At 41.9% G+C, this 17,860-nt stretch overlaps 3 protein-coding genes across 7 annotated transcripts in view; 1 reads left to right on the top strand and 2 right to left on the bottom strand.

Moving 5' to 3' along the window:
* Positions 1 to 4,694, bottom strand: part of LOC131468329 (protein bicaudal D homolog 2-like) — a 44,497-nt gene extending 39,803 nt beyond the window's left edge. For 3 of the 4 annotated variants that reach the window (XM_058642430.1, XM_058642429.1, XM_058642428.1), the window contains exon 1: positions 4,150 to 4,694. In XM_058642430.1, the coding sequence (XP_058498413.1) occupies positions 4,150 to 4,389 (240 nt within the window). In that variant the 5' untranslated portion in view covers positions 4,390 to 4,694. The remainder of the gene's footprint in view (positions 1 to 4,149) is intronic. The other variant, XM_058642427.1, reaches the window with a different exon arrangement.
* Positions 4,695 to 7,230: 2,536 nt separating this feature from the next.
* Positions 7,231 to 12,397, top strand: ptpdc1b (protein tyrosine phosphatase domain containing 1b). The gene is made up of 10 exons (XM_058644279.1): positions 7,231 to 7,310; positions 7,678 to 7,763; positions 8,236 to 8,401; positions 8,782 to 8,862; positions 8,959 to 9,077; positions 9,455 to 9,592; positions 9,691 to 10,667; positions 11,378 to 11,560; positions 11,643 to 11,753; positions 11,856 to 12,397. Exons 2-10 carry the CDS (start codon positions 7,718 to 7,720, stop codon positions 12,003 to 12,005), a joined length of 1,971 nt encoding a protein of 656 aa, XP_058500262.1. The 5' UTR covers positions 7,231 to 7,310; positions 7,678 to 7,717; the 3' UTR covers positions 12,006 to 12,397.
* Positions 12,086 to 17,639, bottom strand: fbxw12 (F-box and WD repeat domain containing 12). Of its 2 annotated transcripts, none has more exons than XR_009241783.1 (10): positions 17,438 to 17,639; positions 17,274 to 17,311; positions 16,231 to 16,397; positions 16,024 to 16,148; positions 15,090 to 15,296; positions 14,597 to 14,761; positions 14,062 to 14,272; positions 13,132 to 13,313; positions 12,613 to 12,738; positions 12,086 to 12,506 (listed from the first exon to the last, which is right to left on the bottom strand). XR_009241783.1 is itself a non-coding variant. In XM_058644280.1 (10 exons), the coding sequence occupies exons 1-10, from the start codon at positions 17,525 to 17,527 to the stop codon at positions 12,407 to 12,409; spliced, it is 1,416 nt and encodes a 471-aa protein (XP_058500263.1). In that variant the 5' UTR covers positions 17,528 to 17,639; the 3' UTR covers positions 12,086 to 12,406. The 2 variants fall into 2 exon arrangements, 1 of the variants encoding a protein (XP_058500263.1); XM_058644280.1 differs by having other exon boundaries at positions 12,613 to 12,743.
* Between the last annotated feature and the right edge of the window lie 221 nt (positions 17,640 to 17,860).

A 17,860-nucleotide genomic window follows, 5' to 3' on the forward strand; every position in this document is an offset into this window, starting at 1 on the left:
CAAATGCATGCACCTGTCCTGAGGCTGTGGAGGCTGGCGAGCGTAGCAGGGCCTGGCAGACACCCAGACCTCTGTAAGCCCTGTGCGTAGCGGCTGGGATTCATCCTCTTAGCCCCAGAGGGTAGAGGATTTGGGACTTTATTTAGTGCCATTTAGAAAAGATTACCCCTGAATTGCAGTATTCATATCCAGCAAAAAGACAATATGGATAAAAACCACTGATTAGAAGAAGAAGAAGGTGCTTTATACCAGGGCTGAACAACTGATCATGTTTATATTGAATTGCAACAAACTGGACAAAACTATAAGGTTCATTAAATGAGCTATTAAAGACTAGATTTGTTTCATTGGCTTCAATGGTTGGAGTAAATGAAACAAGTGAGAAAAAAAGAAAGCTTTAGTGGTGAGCAGCTGTTCATGAAATCTGGCAGTCCAATAATATTTGACCCAACTTTATTTACGACTCCTCATACAAGTGGCCAGATGGGTTTTGTGTCCTCCTTGTATTTTCTACTGACGTCCAATCAGCGTCCAAACCATTTAACCCCACAGAAAGGGCTTAGAATCACAACAGATATCTTTGTTTAAGGACACTGGCAAATATCCTTTAGTGATCTGCCAGTTCAAAAGGGACAAAAGTGACCAATCCTTTCAAATGTACCCACAATGGGGACACCGCTCTCTGACTCTCCTTTGTCATACATGTGTTCTGATGGCGTTTAACTCTGTCCGTCTATGACACCCAAGACCTGTTAACCCCAGTGGACTCATGCACAAAAGGGCCAGTGCGTTGGGCACAGAGAACCCAGGTTTTACTGAGCTTAACAATATTTAGGGTTCTAATTGTCTGTCTGAATTCCACAACTGCGCAGCTGCTGAGAGGAAAGTTGCAGAGGGGAGGACCAGGGTCCGTGGGTGACTGAATGACTTCAGTGTGGTGTCTGGCACTTGTCGCAGTGCAACAAGGACCCATGGCGTTCTAGGCCTTTGTTCAAGTGCCCGTAAGAGGTGCTCTGCGTTCAAACAGTGGGAATAGTGTAGAAGAAAGTTCGATTTGAGCTTAACATCAAACCCAGCACTGATACCAAATCCTCTCCAGTTCTCCGCACACACACACACACACAGACTATAAATGCAGGAGCAGGCACTCTGCTCAGAATTACAATTACAGCTGGAGGTGTGGCACATGGTGTCACGTCCATGAGTGGCTTAACTTAAGAATATCAACAGCTGCTCACGCTCTTCCACTGCTGTAGTGCGGTATGGCGTCATAAGCTACTTCGCCTTGTGACTTGCTCTGTATTCTTCAGTCTGCATGATAACTGTGTAAAAGTCCACCTTCATTATCAGCCACTAATGCAAGTGAGCCTTTATCAGAGCACTGTTTGAAGAGCGAGCAACTTTATCATGTAGATGTAGCTGTCAAGATCGGAAAAATTAACGAGAATTATAATCACTGCAGATCGAAGCCAGAGCTTTGTCTATTGCAGAGTTGTTTGCCAAGCGAGTGAATGCTGTTAATCCATCGCCATTGCAGACAAAAGCAAGATATTAGTGGGTGTTGGCCATTTTTTGGCCAGTAAGAAGTCCTTTGTCGGGTTAGTACACTTCAGAAAACGGTGGCTGTCATTACATTCAGTAAACCGAGTCCTTTACCTTTTTTAGACAGAAAGTGGGAAAAGGTGTAGAAGAATGGGGGCTATAATCACATTCATAGCAGTAACCCTAGTGTGCAATGTCATGAGATCAGGTAGATATCCAATGAATCCTATAAATGCTGTTTCCTTTTAGTATACATGCTTTTATAGCTGCTGAGGGAGCAGTACTTGTGCCCAGAGCAGTGAGGTTACTAAGCAACAACACCGCACAGAATTCCTCCATCTTCCAGCCTCGACAGTAGCACATATGTACGTGGGTGGGGGTGTGTTTGAGTGTGAATATTATTGTCCAACCCGAGGGGAGGAAAGAAAGTGGGCACTGGAGAAATGTTTGTCCACTGCCATGATCATTTCTGATAGACGTCCTCTGCTCGAACTGAGAAAATAATAGTGATATTTGAGCATTTGAAAGTCATTTTGAATACACGTAAATCTTAGTTCTTTTCTTTTATGTTGTGTTTGTACGGGAGAGATTTACAGAGAAGCTCCCTTCTTTGTTGTAAATCTCTCCAAGACCAATTTATTCGACTCAGTGGAAGAAGAGACGTCCAAACATTGCTGGAAGTAGAGTAAATAGTAGCCATGTACTTAGGACAAGATGGCATTTGTACCTGACTAAACAACGGCTGTGGACACACAGGTCACTTAAAGGATGTGACGCTGTTTATTTATGACATTTGTCATGTCACAGTATCTTAAATGATCAGCTTTATATTCAACCACTGCAGCAACAGTGGCTTATCTACTGTTTGTTCCCCCACTGCATACCGTTCTCCTATAAATAGTAAAGAGCAAGTGGAGAGGAGTGTGAGGAAGATGTGTTTGTATTTGTCCTGTGATAGCATCACTTCTGTCCTTCATACAGAAGGAGACATGGGGGTGGGGGGTGGGTGTGAAAGAAAAAGGGCCCATAGCTGTGGTCTTTCAAACGTTAACATCTGATCAGAGATCTACAACCAGCTAAACCCAAGCCCAAGGCTAAAGAAAGAACCCCTACCAGACCTTTCAGCACACAATTTAATTTATTGCTCTTGTGGATGTTTCCATTATGACACAGAAATAAAGGTCTGACGCAATTCAAGACTCCTAAACAAGGATATTTTGAAAAACCACCACAAAAATGTCCCCACTTCTTCGTATTCACCTTTTGTTTGCTGCCATGGTTACTCTTTAAACCCATTTCCAGTCTGTTTCTTCTATTCAAAGTTTTTCACCGTCACTCCTCTGTGGCTGAGCTTGGGCCAGTTTGCCAAAGACATGCATGGGAATCAGAGCAGGAGCTGCTGAGACCTCCTTCTTTTCTGCAATAGCAACCACTGAAGAGAGAGAGCCACAGACAGCTGTTAAACTCTGTGTACGTCTCTCTCTCCTAAAAAGCACAAAAACCCAAGGGAGCGATGAACAAATTCCTGGCATGGCAAGAAGGGGCTTTACACAGAGTCAGCTTTGTAAACTATCAGTTGAGGAGCCCATATGTTAAAAGATGATGTCAACAAAACCAGCGTCAGAGTGTGGGCAGTGAAAGAATCAGATGCTACAGCCGTTGGCAGGATCGTCCCTGTAGACACACTCCTCCAGCTAAATCACAAGACACTGACAAAACTGTGCTGTGCTAGTGAAGATAATCTGCATGCAGCGCAGTACAACAGAAGGGAATAAGTCCAACCGCTGTTTGGAAAAACAGACACGTCCTTTATCTGGCTCACTGGCCCAGCTTGAATCATCACTCTCAACATTCTTTCCATTCCCAAAGGGTCATAACTCGTCTGGTTTCCTCTGCAACTAGTTCATCCCTCTCTCTCTGAGCTTCCCTCTGAGCGGGAAGCTTCAAAATTCAAACCTACTCCCCGCCCCCTTTTTACTGAACTGGTATTGCTAGTTCTTACTGTATCTGAGGTGAAAGACACGCACTGATAAAGAAACATGACGCAAGTCACACAAATAAAAGAGTCGATTACGCTCAAAATAATTTTAAAAAGGGGTCAAATATACAAAGGTCATGTACTGTATGTACAGATGAAAGATCGTTATTATGGAGTTCCACAAGACTCAGTGCTTGGACCTCTACTATTCATCATATACACTTTACATTTGATTAAAACGGAAATGAGGGTGGATATATAAGAACTACACTAGCTGTAAGTCATATAGAGGAATGTCTTAACACATAAATAAATAAAAGGTGGCAGTACAGTGGGGGGACACCCAGAGTAAGGAGGGGGTGGGGTGGGTGTGAAACCCACTTCCCCACAGGGAGAGCATCCCCTCCTCATCTTGCGGTTTTGACCTTGTAGGATGAGAGGAAGATTACTATAAAGTCCCCTATTTACGACTTTGTAGTAATAATAGCTTGCAAATATAATACATATGACAAGGAAGACGTATTATTACATATACACATTAAATACGAGGGTAACGGTTGATATAACACATATAGCTATACCTATATCTCTATTATACCACATACTCTGGTTTATAACACACATCTTACCTGTTTGAGCAGGTCCAGCTCCTGCCTCACGGCCTCATACTCCATCTCCATGTCGTCGTACTGCTGTTTGAGCTGCTGCTTCTCCTCCAGCACCGCCAGCCCGTACTCCGCCGCCTGTATCTTCTCGCTCGTGGTCTCACTCAGCTCTCGGGCGAGACGCTCGATCTCGGCCCGCATCCACTCCGGCCCGGCTTCCAGCAGCAGCATAGCGTCGGGGTATCCCAGCTCCTCCACGGACATGGTCGATACAGTCGTCTGGTAAGGTGACGGGGATGTGGTGGGGACGATGCCGGGGCGTCTTCAAGCGGTGTAACCTTGAAGAAGAAGCGGTTCTGCTCAAATTCGTCGGTACTTAAATTGCATGATTGTTACGCCTGCGTTGCTCGTTGCCGGTCTCGTTTCTTTGGTCATATATATGGCGGTGGTAAATGATCTTCCGACGGTGGAGCTCGTCCTCAACACTCCATGGCTGAGCTCCGGGGTTTTCTTCTCCTCTCCCCCGGCTTCGCGGAGCAATAGAGCCGCGGCAGGAGAACCGAGTGCCAAGAGGATCGGAGACCGGAGGTACAATTGCTGGCTATGACTTTCAAAATAAAACGCTTGTTTGCGGAAATGGGTGTCAAACCATGTTTAGGCGAACGTACAATGATATATTTTAAAGGCACAGTGAGTAACTTTAAGAAGGCTGTATTGTTCATATATATATACATATATATGTATATATACACACATATATATATATAATATAATAATATATATACATATATATATATATATATATATATATATATATATATATATATATATATATAATATAATATAATTACACATTGTCAAACTATTGAGAATTTTTTAGGAAAGTACAACGTTCACAAAGCCAAGTTCAGCCTCCCTTAACCTTTATTTATAGCCTTTGTAGAGAAAACTGAGTTACCTGTTACAAAGGTGAAAGGTGATAAATGTTTTGTCTTATAAAAAGTCTTTTATATCTACTGTATACCATGGCCTCGCTTTTATGAATGCAGCCATCATGGACAAAATGGTCTGATATACATTTTTTTGGTACGCAAGAGCCACCATATTTCCCTTGATGCATTTGGGGAAGAGAGGTGTGAGCGAACAAGTCCACTCTTTGTTGAAATCTGCAAGTTCACCATGAGAAATATCTAACAAAAACATGTAGAATGTATATGAATATGAATATAACTGTTGATCACTGGTGACACGTTTGAATCCTCTTTAAGGTTATTATTGTTAGATGAGACAAATAGCTGTGAAAGATTGTATCAATCTTATTGGAAATTGTTAATTGAAATTGTTTATTTTTTATTTACAAGTGGAAGATTAAACCTTAAACTGGGGGAAATAGACATATTTATATTAGTGATATAATATTTTATTTATTTCAGTAACAACCAATATATATAACTATCACTGCTATTGTTGTTGTAGTGTGCAGTATTATCATTATTATTTACTTTCCCTTACTTGTTATTCATAGCTGTATACTGCACATAATACATAATGGTGTATTTATGGAATTGTAATAATGTGTACATCTTTTTTTTTTCCCTCTTCGGTTTCATTTTATTTTGAAGGTGAATTCGACTTTTATCGGTGCGGAGACCGGCTTCTCGGCTTGTTTGAAACAGCTGAAGGGGCGGGTTACTGTAATGTTTGAAACGTCCGTACGCAACCAGCTGGGGCACCTACGACAGAGCCGCAGGGCTTCTTGGGAAATGTAGTATTTTATTACAACCAGTGGGTCTACATAGTTCAGGTAAAGAACTCATTTCCCATCAGGCTTTGTTCGTTTGCTTATGTGGAGCAAGGAAATCGCTTGCCAAGCCGAACAGATGGGCTTTCTCAAGCAGTTTCCAAGCGTGTATCTGCTGCCACCTGTCGGGAAAATAAAACAAATACTATAATAAACTAATAAAATATACTAATCTTTTCTGCTTGATGTGTGAAATGTTAAAACTGAACCTTGGTAAGTCATGCTAAATTATGTCATGTGGGTCATTAAAACAGATTTAAGAAGCATTATTGTAATTTTGCTGCAAAGGCATTTTTAAGAACACATTTGAAAACAAATTAAACAGAGATGCACATAATGTTGAATTAACAGAACAGAATAACTAAGTAGCTATAGTTCTATATTTAAACAGTATCAAGTTAGGTTGGACAAATAAGAATCCACAAACTTACTGCAAACTGAAATCTAAAACTCATATTCATATTGTAATAAAACATAAACCCTTTCTTTATGGTTATGTTGGGTTTTTTTATGCCTAAAAATATGTCACATCACATTGGCGATTATTTACTTTCAAGTCTCTCCAAATGCTGTACATAATAAACTAATCTCTCCTTCGTAAACCGAAAGCTAACCAGCTTTGGCAAAGTGTGAGGTAAGCCAATCAAATTTTATCTACTTTCTATGGCACTGAGGATCTCACTGTTTGCTGCAGTGTTGTAGAATAGTTTTAGTTTAAGTCAGAATTTTAGAAATATTATGAACCCCCAAAAACCCAAGAACCTAAAAATCTATGTGTAGTTCACAACAAATACATGATGAGTCTTTTTAGATGAAGAGTTATTCAAAAGTTAACTGACATTATGACGTTATGCATTAACGAAGTGAATATACTGAAGGATATTGTAAATAAGTACGTGTTATATGGCCATATTATTGTTTTCATTGAGGAGTGGGTATTCTGTTTTATACCGGTATTGTAATAAGATTATTCTTCTAATCCTGGAGGAGTCAGAAATAGCACGTTGCTCCCCCCCCAATAAGCAACCTGTACGTTGATTTAAATTAAAAATATTGCACACTTTGCAACCTTTCAATGTTTAAGGATAATTTGTTGCCATATTTTTATTCTTCATGCTGGTGAGATTTCCACAAAGGAGTACACACACACACACACAGGATCCTCCTGTCGGTGCATACTGTACATGTGTCACTCCCTCCCTCCTGCTGGTCAGAGATAAGCTGAGACGAATCACATCAAGTGAGGCCATGGGATTGACTTTCCACAGAGGGAAAGACGACGTCAGAGCTGTGGAGGTTGATGTCAGAAATGCTGGCAACTGCAAATCTGGGCTATGTGAGTCCTGAGACGGTGGTTAACGGCATCATGTCCCACGCAGCACAGGTAAAAGATATCATTTTAGTGTCATTTGTATATTTGTATTATTGTCCTTTTTATAGTATCTGTTATCTGTTTATCTGGTGAGATAAAAACCTTCAGCTAAGAACGGCAGGTGTCCAATCCCTTGACGTGGATTATGCCTCCTTTGTCTGACTGAATATGATTTAGGATTGTTGTTCCTGGATTAAGATGTGTATTTGTTAGAGGTTCTCTGTAACCTGTCGTGTAAATAACACATGTTGTTACCAAGTTTCAAACTAGAAATACGGCACTTAATGATGATAAAATGGTCATTATCTGCATGAAAGGCATTTTTAAAATAGAAAGCTGATATAATGTGGTGTAACAAGGCAGATTTGATTGTGTCCAGGCTCTGCTATGACTGTGGATGTCAGTGTGAATGACTTTACATGGCGCTCCAAGCAAAGACAACAGGTGGAGCTCTGATGGAATACTGTAAGTGTCATAGATCAATACAACTAAGGTCTATTTCAGTTCATTAGCTAAATCCACGACTTTTGCAAGATTCTATTTCATTGCAAGGCTGCGCTAAAATGTGCTATAAGAGTATCTATATTTATAGTAATGCCCTGACAAGGATTAGACACCTCTAAGTGAGCGGTCACTAGTCAGGATCTTAATTATTTAGGTGTTACAAAACAACCTAGGATTTTATTTCATGTGTCTCTGCTGAACACACCACTGAGCCTTAGTTTATATTTTAAAATAAATGAAATGCATTGGTTTTGCACATTTGATCTTTACTTGTTTTAAGTCTAACTTGTCTGACTGTGTTTTTTGTGTACCTCATTGTTTGGGTTAAGTGCCTAAAACTAATTCATCCATCTTCTCATCTAGCCTTTTACTAGGTTTCATAAATGACACCTTTAAACTGCAGATTATTCATGTAATATCAATATTCTTTCAGTCACTGCCCCCAGAGCCAATTACACAATAGTAGGAGAAGCAATAAGATACGTCATCCCGGCAGAAGTGCAATGCTCGGTCGGCTGCGGAGGTCAAGCCTGCAAGTATGACAGCCCGACTCATTGGAGAGATGACCAGCAGGCTATCAAAGGCCTCTACTCATCCTGGTATACCTACTTATTCTACTTAAAGGTCCAGAGTGTAAGAATTAGAATGGTGAGACTGCAGATTGGAACAAACGGGGGAATCCTTTCGTCCATCCTTCCCTTTCCCGAGTGCGTCAGGGAGCTACGGTGGCCTTTGTATACCAAAAAGGACGTAATTCGGGCTGCTGTAAAAACATAATGGCCCCATAATGCAAAGCCTTGGCCTAAAGTGCATATACAAGGCTTATTCCAGGCTACGAAAGCCATTATACACTTTGACAATAAGGCTCTTAAATGTTACACACTGGACCTTTAAAAAGCTATGCGAGTACACAAAAATAAAGCAGTTTCCCCAAAGTATCTCATGAATATCCCACTAACATTCTCTTCCATTATTCTAGGGTTACAGATCATCTTCTCGCCACATCCAGACCCTCAACAGAGATCATCGAGAAATATCACATTATCGATCAATTCAGAAGGTACAGACATCTCAATGTCACAGTTTCCTGGAAAACAAAGGCCACGTTTGAAGCCAGGAATGATTGAATGTGCATGTCTCTTGTGTTTGTGTCAAGGAATGGCATCAAAACACTCATCAACCTACAGTTACCTGGCGAACACGCCCACTGTGGGAACCCTCTGGAGCCGGAGAGCGGCTTCTCATATCGCCCAGAGGTCTTTATGGAAAACAACAGTAAGTGCTCCATGCAGGAAGAACAAAGGCTCGATCTCCTGTTGTCTCATACTGTAATTTGAAGTAACCAGCAGATCTTAGTTTAGTAATTCAGAAATGTAAGTTCAGATTGAAAAGTAAGTAAAAGGATTTTAAGATCAATAGGAAACCAGGACACCAGCTGAAGACAATGGAGAAAACCCTGAGTGGTGGAGGTCACCAGTGGAAAAGAGGGCCTAGTTTTGGAGATCAACTTTTAATTGGAAGAAGCAGGACTTAACTACACTTTTACCCTGATCATTGAAAGAGTGTTGAGAGTCAAAGAGCCACATTTGATCTTACAGAGCCAATGATATTTGAGTGTGCAGATTTAACTGAAAACATCTCATCCTTTCCAGTTTATTTCTACAATTTTGGCTGGAGTGACTATGGAGTGGCCAATCTCACCACTGTGCTGGACATGGTGAAGGTGTTGGCTTTTGCCCTGCAGGAGGGAAAAACAGCCATCCACTGTCACGCTGGTCTTGGTAGAACAGGTAGATGGTGTTTGAAGTGTTTGCAGACTATTCAGAGCGGTCTGAAATTGAACGAACACACAATGACGGGTTTTTTTTCTGTCTGTCCTTCCCTCCAGGTGTGCTGTTAGCATGTTTCTTGGCCTACGCTACCAGGATGACCGCAAACCAGGCTATCTTATATGTGCGCGCTAAACGTCCCGGCTCAATCCAGACCAGAGGTCAGCTTCGTTGTGTCCGGCAGTTTGTCCAGTTCCTCGCCCCGTTGAGGAGCGTGTTCTCCTGTGCTGAACCCTGGTCTAACCCAGTCACGTTGACCCAGTACCTGAACCGTCAGAGACACGTCCTGCATGGCAACGAGAGGAAGGAGCTGAGGCACCTACCAAAGATTGTCCGGCTGATATGTAGACTGCTGATGGACATTGCAGATAATCGAGAGGTGATTGAGGAGGACATTCTGGAGGCCCCTGATATTTATGACATAGAGATGACTCTGTCCATGATTGAGAAGCTGGGCCCTGGACTATTTGCAAATAGGCCCCGCTTACCAGGTACGCCGACCTTACCCAGACATTTCAATGAGCCGGCCATCTTCTACCACCGCAAAAGTCTGAGCTACAGCGAGTCCGACTTGAGAAGACTGGGCTCAGAACTCAATCTCCTCACGCAACCTCTCCAATCCCTGTCCCAGAATAATGTTGACATGTCTGTTGTACAGTGTCAAGGTTGGGGCAGCAACACATCTGACACCTTGACAGGCTCACTGTGGCATCTCAAGAATGTAGAGAAGCAAAAAGATGGATCCATTCTATTGAAGAAAGTGAAGTCAAGCCCCAAAATCCAGCGCAGTGAGTCCATGGGAAACAATAATCCTGTCAAAAAAGGGTGCATGCTGTCCAGGTGGAAGGTTGAGCAGAGGGAGGAGCTGGTGATGAATGGGTTGAAGTCAGGCGGCACGGAGTCAGAGGTGCCGTTCATCACCTTGCAGTCAGAGTTGTCCCTGGGCGCCAGGAGGGTGCTCGTGGCTCAGGCCCTGGCAGTGGACCTTTTTCAGGACGGGGAGGAAGAGCACAAGTGCAAAGTCTTCGCCTGGCAGGTCATTTTCCCATAACAGTGGTGTTGTGGTGTTTGTAGAAATGAAAAAAGCATTCTAGTGAATGCTTGAATCTGTCCATGAACACATACACACAAACCAGAAGAAACAATCCACCATTTGGAGTAAAGAATACAACTTATGCTAATTTCATGTTGTTTAGTCTTTGTTTGGTTACCTTAGAACGGTGTTTCTCAATCCTGGTCCTGGTCCATGTGGTAGATGTCTCCCTGACACAGCTGAGTCAAGTTGAACATTTGTATCAGGTGTGGTGGAGCAGGGAAATATCTCATGCAGGACAGTGGGTCTCCCAAGACCAGGATTCAGAAACCCCGTCTTAGATTAAGCCCTTTATATCCGAGAGCAGGTCCTCTTCCACTGAGTCCACCATGTTTGTACAGTAGCCCAGAATGGACAAATGTTGTACTGTCACTAGGGAGGAGTATGTGTGCTTTTATGCAGCCCAGAGGCCACTCTCATGTACATGTTGTTGTATGTATGAATCAAATTTCTGTTTTTTACTACACTCAGAAACAATCATTTTCGTCACCTATTAAGGATTTTCTAATTTATATTTTACCATACCCATGTTGGTCACACACCATCACCCCACACATTTTCATTTTTAATAGTTCAGTTGTTTTTGAGTGAGCCAGAAAAACCTCACCAAACCCCATACAGGAAGACTAAAATGACTTAGTGATCGTGTGCAGGCGGAGCTGAACCAAGGTGGTGCGTGGGAGAGGCTGTGTATGGAGCGGGATCCCTTCATCCTCACTGGACTCATGTGGGCATGGTTGGAGCAGTTAAAAGAGCCCGTGGTCTCCATTCAGGATGTCAAGACCCTGAATCCCGACAACACCGATGCTCAAACTGTCCTCAACACACTTGACCAGGTCTGAGGTTTTTCCCTGCACTGATTCACATTTGAAACAAAGCAACATGTTGTTGTTTTACTCGCTTTATTCTTCTTTTCAGGCTCCTAAAGAAACATTATCATGCATACTGGATTGTCTGGCTCATATGCTGATGATACCAGAGGAGGTTGAACACGCATTCCTGAATCGTATCATCAAGGCTTTCACCTGGGTGAGAAAATCATAATTATTTGCACTTTTCACCATTTCCAAGACCTAATTTACTCTCTTTAGTACTTATTCTGCTTCAATTCCCTTTGTGCCCTTTGAGCAGATGGATTCCAACTCGGATGAGGGGAGAAGCGTGTACGAGTCCATGACAAGAGTCCTTCGGTGTGTCCTCGAGGACATGAGACGTATGGCCAGCAGCACAGAGGGGGCACCTTGGTCTCCCTTCTCTTCACATTGCCTGCCATACATGTAAACGTGGTGGAAGAGAAGAGAATGCTCGTGTGCCTTGACAATATCGTGTCAAATTTAATAAGCAAGTTTGTCAACGTGGGCTAAATATGAGCACTTGTGTAGTTTATTGCAGTTAATATATGACTATAACTTGCCATAGTGTTGTGGAGGCAACATATTGAAGAAAATTGTTTTTTTTGCAATACAACATGCCTTAAACCTGCTCACGTTCTTTATTGATATACATAAGGTCCATAAAATAATAGTCATTTTCTCATTAATCATAATGTAACAGACAGTGTATAAATGCCATACTGCTTCTCTCTTTTTTTGTACACTGACCTACAAATACAATCGTATTATACACAGAAAATATAACCAAGAGTGAATAATAAAACCAAATGTTAATCTTTTGTTCAATGCTCAGGATGTGAAGAAATAAGCCTTTAAGACGTCTTTCCCATTTGTTCCTTCTGCTGAGGCCACAATGCTGGTGTAGTCGCAGGCAACATGAGTGAAGCCTCTGGAAAGCACAAGGAAACAACATGAACACTTCTATTTATTACAGCTCAAATTAAGACAGGTAAAGACTGTAAATACACCAGAGAGACGGAATTAGAACGCGGTACCTGGACATTGTGTGAGACCCTCCCAACAAGTGGTATCTGCTCTCCAGGGTCAGCCCAGCGTCTCGGTCATTTTTCCACATCAGTACGTTTAAGGAGAGATCCTGAGACGCCGTCACCACACGGAAGCTGTCCTGTCAGCGTGAAGAAACACAGAAATGTACAAAGATTGAGCAGTCTGGTTAGAAAAGTGAAGAAAATAGCCGTAAGCCAACTGTGCTGGTGTCAAAAATAACTGTTTGAATGGAAGTCTATGGTAAAATAAGTCAGTCAGCATGATACTGAGTGAGTTAATGGTCTCAATGACTAGATTCAGGTCTACTTTAATAGAACATTGGATTATTTTCTCCCCTTTAGGTGAAAATAAACAGTAAATGTCATGTATAGGTGTGATTGACAGCTGATATTGTGGCTGCAGATGACGTCTGAATTTCCAGGTCATTCACATTACACTCGACTCACAATACGAGTACAATAACAACGCTGAATTCCTTTGAGACCCATAGAAGAAAACAGGCCTACCAAACATATAGAGGAGATGGACATGGTGTGCTCTTTAAAGTTAGCGAGGAGAGCTCCTTTCAGCGAGTACACCCACAGCTCCCGGTCACACGACAGCACTAAGCAGTTGCTGTCCTTGGCCTCCAGAAGGACGTGTGAGGACCAGGTGTTCAGGGACAAGGGAAAGGACTCCACCTGCTGGACTAAGACGAGAACAGATTCAAAGTTAAAACGGCAGCACAAGGTGGATCCATCTTTAAACTCCTCACACTGTATCCTGGGATTTATGGCATTTAATTCAGCATGTTTCTTTCCTGGTCACTGTATAAAATCACTTAGGTAGAGGAAGAGGTGTTCAAATTGATATTTAATATAGTTAATTGTATTTAACTGCTGGATGGTGTTGTAGTAACGGCATGCCACCAGAAAAACATGTATAAAGAATTTCAAAACTACAGTTTACTACTGTTTTTTTCCAACTATCATTACAAAAATGATCATTATAGACTGATATTTGAAACTAATGATGTTGGCCACATCGCTCAGCCCTACACCAGAATATGCTAAATCAATATAAACAACAAACACTTAAATTAAAGGTATCTGCACTTAAAACTGGATTTTTGTTGTTAAAATGTAGTTCTGGACTAGACTAGGTCTATTCTATTCTAGTCTATTTTACTGTGCTCTATTTTATTCTCTGTCCTTTCGCTGCTGCAACATGTGATCAATATCACACAGCATCAATAAAGTCTAATCTATTCTAATCTAATCTGATGCAGGCAGAGAAAGAGTCCTCATGCAAATGTCCAGAACAGCATCTTAAAATAAAAGAAAGGTGTAAACTAAGTTATGCTTTTCCTCCATCATTTATCGACCTCTACTTCAGTCTCAGATCGCCGGTAAAGCACATAAACTCATAAATCTACACATAATAATCTCCGTGCTCACCCTGGATCTCCGACTTGTACTTGCTCTTTTTAATGCTGACGTCGAAGACAGTGAGGGCTTTGTTGTCTGAGGGCACGGTTTGGTGCACGACGGCCAGTCTGGCAGGCTGGGTGGGGACGAAGACAGCAGCCGAGCACCCGGCGACTGGCACCGCCCGGCACAGAGGATCTTCATCCTCAGACGGAGTCGTCAAACTCTCTGTGTAGATCAGCTAGCAACAGAAATCCACCAAAAATGCAACGTTTCTCCTCTCATACAGTATATGTTAGAAGACAACAGGTGGAGAGAAATTGCAAATGTGAAGTGAAGAATAGAAACAGTTTCTCTCCAGGCTTAAATTTCTGAATTTCAGAAAGTCAGAAAAGATTATTATTATTATTATTATAAGCTTTTAAATCACTTTACACACATTTTAATGTGTCAACGCACACCTTATTTTCCCTCTGTGTCACGTCGACAGACGTAACGTGGTAAAAGAAACGGGCAGGGTGGGAAAAACAAATATAGTCACGCAGTCAAAGACAACAAGACATACCTTTGGACTTAAATCATCATTGTCCTTGGTTCCAGCTACGATCCATTTCTTGTTGGGCGAAACCTTGAGTATGTTGACTCTGAAGGTGTCACACACCTTCACGCTGGACTTCTTAGACAGAGTTGAATCAGCGAGTGTACACACAGATCCCCCACCTGTTCCAACCTGGAGGAAAATGAAAAGTATGTGTCGATCACAATAAGAAAAACACATTTATTTAACTAGGGATGAGCCGATACGATCCAAAAAGATTGGATTAAATCTCTTAAAAAAGAAGAATATGATATGATCCGTTAACTCTCAGTGTGAGTTACAGCTCACACTTGTTTTTCGGGTAAAAAAACCCAACTATGTTATTACCAGATTAGATGTTAAGCTTCATAAAGGGACTGTGAAATCAATAGATACTCCAGGTGGTGATATTGTGGCACTGGCAAAGAGGTAATGGAACCATCCATATCTTACAACACAGGAGACTCTGAGGTTTACGTACAGTGAGAAACCAGTCGTTGTTGACGTCGTACTGAAGTAAAGTGCAGTGTGGAGACCCGGCAGGAAACGAGGCCACCTCCTGGCCAGTGCTGCCCCGCCAGGTCTTAATGAGACCTGTGGAGTCTGCTGTGACCACCACGTCACGCTGTTCATCAGTGATGATGCTGCTCAGTGGATCCTGGACAGGAGTGCACCACAGGAGCTCACCCTATACAGAGAGAGAGAGAGAGGGGGAGAGAGGGGAAAAGTGATGAGGAAAAAAGTTTATAAGACAGCCTCATATCCCAGATGTGATGGACTGAAGCTGATATTTAAAAATGTTTTTTATCTGAGTAATAACAATATTAAACAACCTAATTAAACTAGTGGAGGGAGGTTGTTACAGTACCATACTGAGGAGGATTGTAACTAATTACATTTACTTGTGTTACTGTAACTGAGTAGTGTTTGCGTACATTTTTAATGTGTATCTGTAATCTTACATGTATTTAAAGTTCCAGTGTGTTAGAATATGTGTTATCTAATGGTGAGACTGCAGAATGTGACCAACAGTGGACTCCTCACTGCTCAGAGTGCCTCAGAGAACTACGGTGGCGTTGTTGTTTTACACAAGACTTTTTGAGGAGGTTTGGATTAAGGATCTTTTATATAATGACCTGTATACATCTTCTACACTTTACTTTATCATGTCTCTCTCTTTTTTCACTCTAAATAAATAAAGAATTAAACACTCTTTCACAAGTCTCCCACTCTCTCTGCCATTTCTCCACTTACGAAGAGTTGAAAAAGTTCCAAACAACAATTAACTGGTTCCCTTAACTTCTGACATTGATTAAGTCAGTCATCAACATTTCTACTGCTGCGTTGCATTGCTGGAAATACTTTTCAAAGTGATCACTGAGCATAGATGGTGCTGCTGAGGGAGTTGCACTGACATTCTGGATGCTCCACGCTCGGACTGTACCATCAGAAGAGGCACTGCAGACTGTGGCGCTGCTGTTCTGGAGGTCCGGATTCTGGGCTAAATTCCCCTGCAGGTACACGAGCCCCACCACACTGCCTGGTGGACGGACAGCACACAGAAACACATGGGATGAGACACGTAGTGGAGTCACGGGAATAAGGAGAAAGAGAGTAGTTACCCGTGTGTCCTCTGAGGCTTTTGCAGGTGTAACCTCCTGTTCGTCCTTTCCCCATCTTTGCCTCGAGGTGGCATCGTCGCAGGAAGTACATCTTCCACGAATTATTCATATGCTCAGTCCCCAAAACATGGAGATTACAGAAAGTCCAGCGCTGCAGACACAACCTCCTGAGGGGGAAAACAGTACTGTTATTAATATTTAAGAATGATCAGTACATCATTGTCTTTCTTCCCCATCCATTATTTATTTATCCTGAGACACATGATTAGACCAACAACACCATAAAAATAAGGTGTACAAAACACACTCACTGGCCACTTTATTAGGTAGACCTGCTCTGAGCATCAGAATGAGGAAGAAAGGTCATTTAATTCGCAGTTGCAATTAAATCAGCTGGTTTTACTATTTCAGAAATTGCTGGTCTACATACATACATATATGTCCATTCATATACAGATTTACAGAAAATATTCTGGAAAAGAGAAAATACCCAGTGAACAGCAACAGTTCTTTTTGGAGCAAATGCCTTGTTATTTTCAGAGGGTAGAGGAAAATGACCAGACCCAGTCAGCGTGTCAATGTGGGCCCCGTAAGGGTTATTTTCAGGCAGATAATATGGGCCCCCAAGCAGGTTTGTCCGTGGTTTCCATGGTGGCCCCTCCTGTGTTCACATCTGGGGCTAAAACCATATAATTTACCCACTTCCCAAGTAGTCTGGAAAGGGTATGAAGTGGGTTGTGAAAGATAGAAAAGGTAAGAGTGACTCAAATCACAATTGTTCCAACTTCAGTATGAAGAAAAGGATCTTTGAACCTGAGGACCTCACTGTGTACCTAATAAAGTGACCAGTGAGTAAAGATTACTACAAGCCACTTCTACACGAGACTCTCTCTCCATATGACAAAACAGTATTCAGTATTTTAGTTTACATACAATTTTGTGAGGTAACACATGATTAAATATAACATAATAAACACATTGTCTACACATAACTTGCAGTAAATCATATTATTTACAGGCATAAAGTCAGATAAACTGCTCACCTCCATAACCAGGGAGTGTTTGCAGCGTCATACCAGTCCTGGAAACACATTTAAAAACAAACCGTGATCACACACACGTTTGCTGTCATTTCTTTAGTAAATATTAATAATAATAACAACAACAACAACAACTCTTTTACTTCCGCCAGTGGGCTCCTCCTCACCTTACACACAGTTGAAGCAGAGATTAAATCTCCTTCCGGCAGGAATGTAAACACGTGAATGAGACAGTCGCTGATCAAAGTTGGCTCCATGATGACGTGAATCACATGAATCACATCACACGAGCTCTTCTCTGAGAACTTTAATGTTCTGAAAGGAAAGAACACGGTGAGGAAACACTGGTGTACAGTTTGACTAAGCTACGGAAACTGCACAGGGTCAAAAAGGGCGTGTTTAATATCGTCTTTCGTATGCAAGGCCCCGTTTACACCACCAGGGGTCAGTAAGTTGCAGTTGATTTGAGTGTGTGTTTGTGTGTACTTGTATTTATGTCTTTATGAGGACATTTGACCTTATGTGGAGATTTAATCTGAGCCCCACGACTTCACAGGGCTTTTTCTAGATTAAGACCTGGTTTTAGGGTT

Source organism: Solea solea, chromosome 11 (genome assembly GCF_958295425.1).
Source record: "Solea solea chromosome 11, fSolSol10.1, whole genome shotgun sequence".
NCBI classification, from domain to species: Eukaryota; Metazoa; Chordata; class Actinopteri; order Pleuronectiformes; family Soleidae; genus Solea; species Solea solea.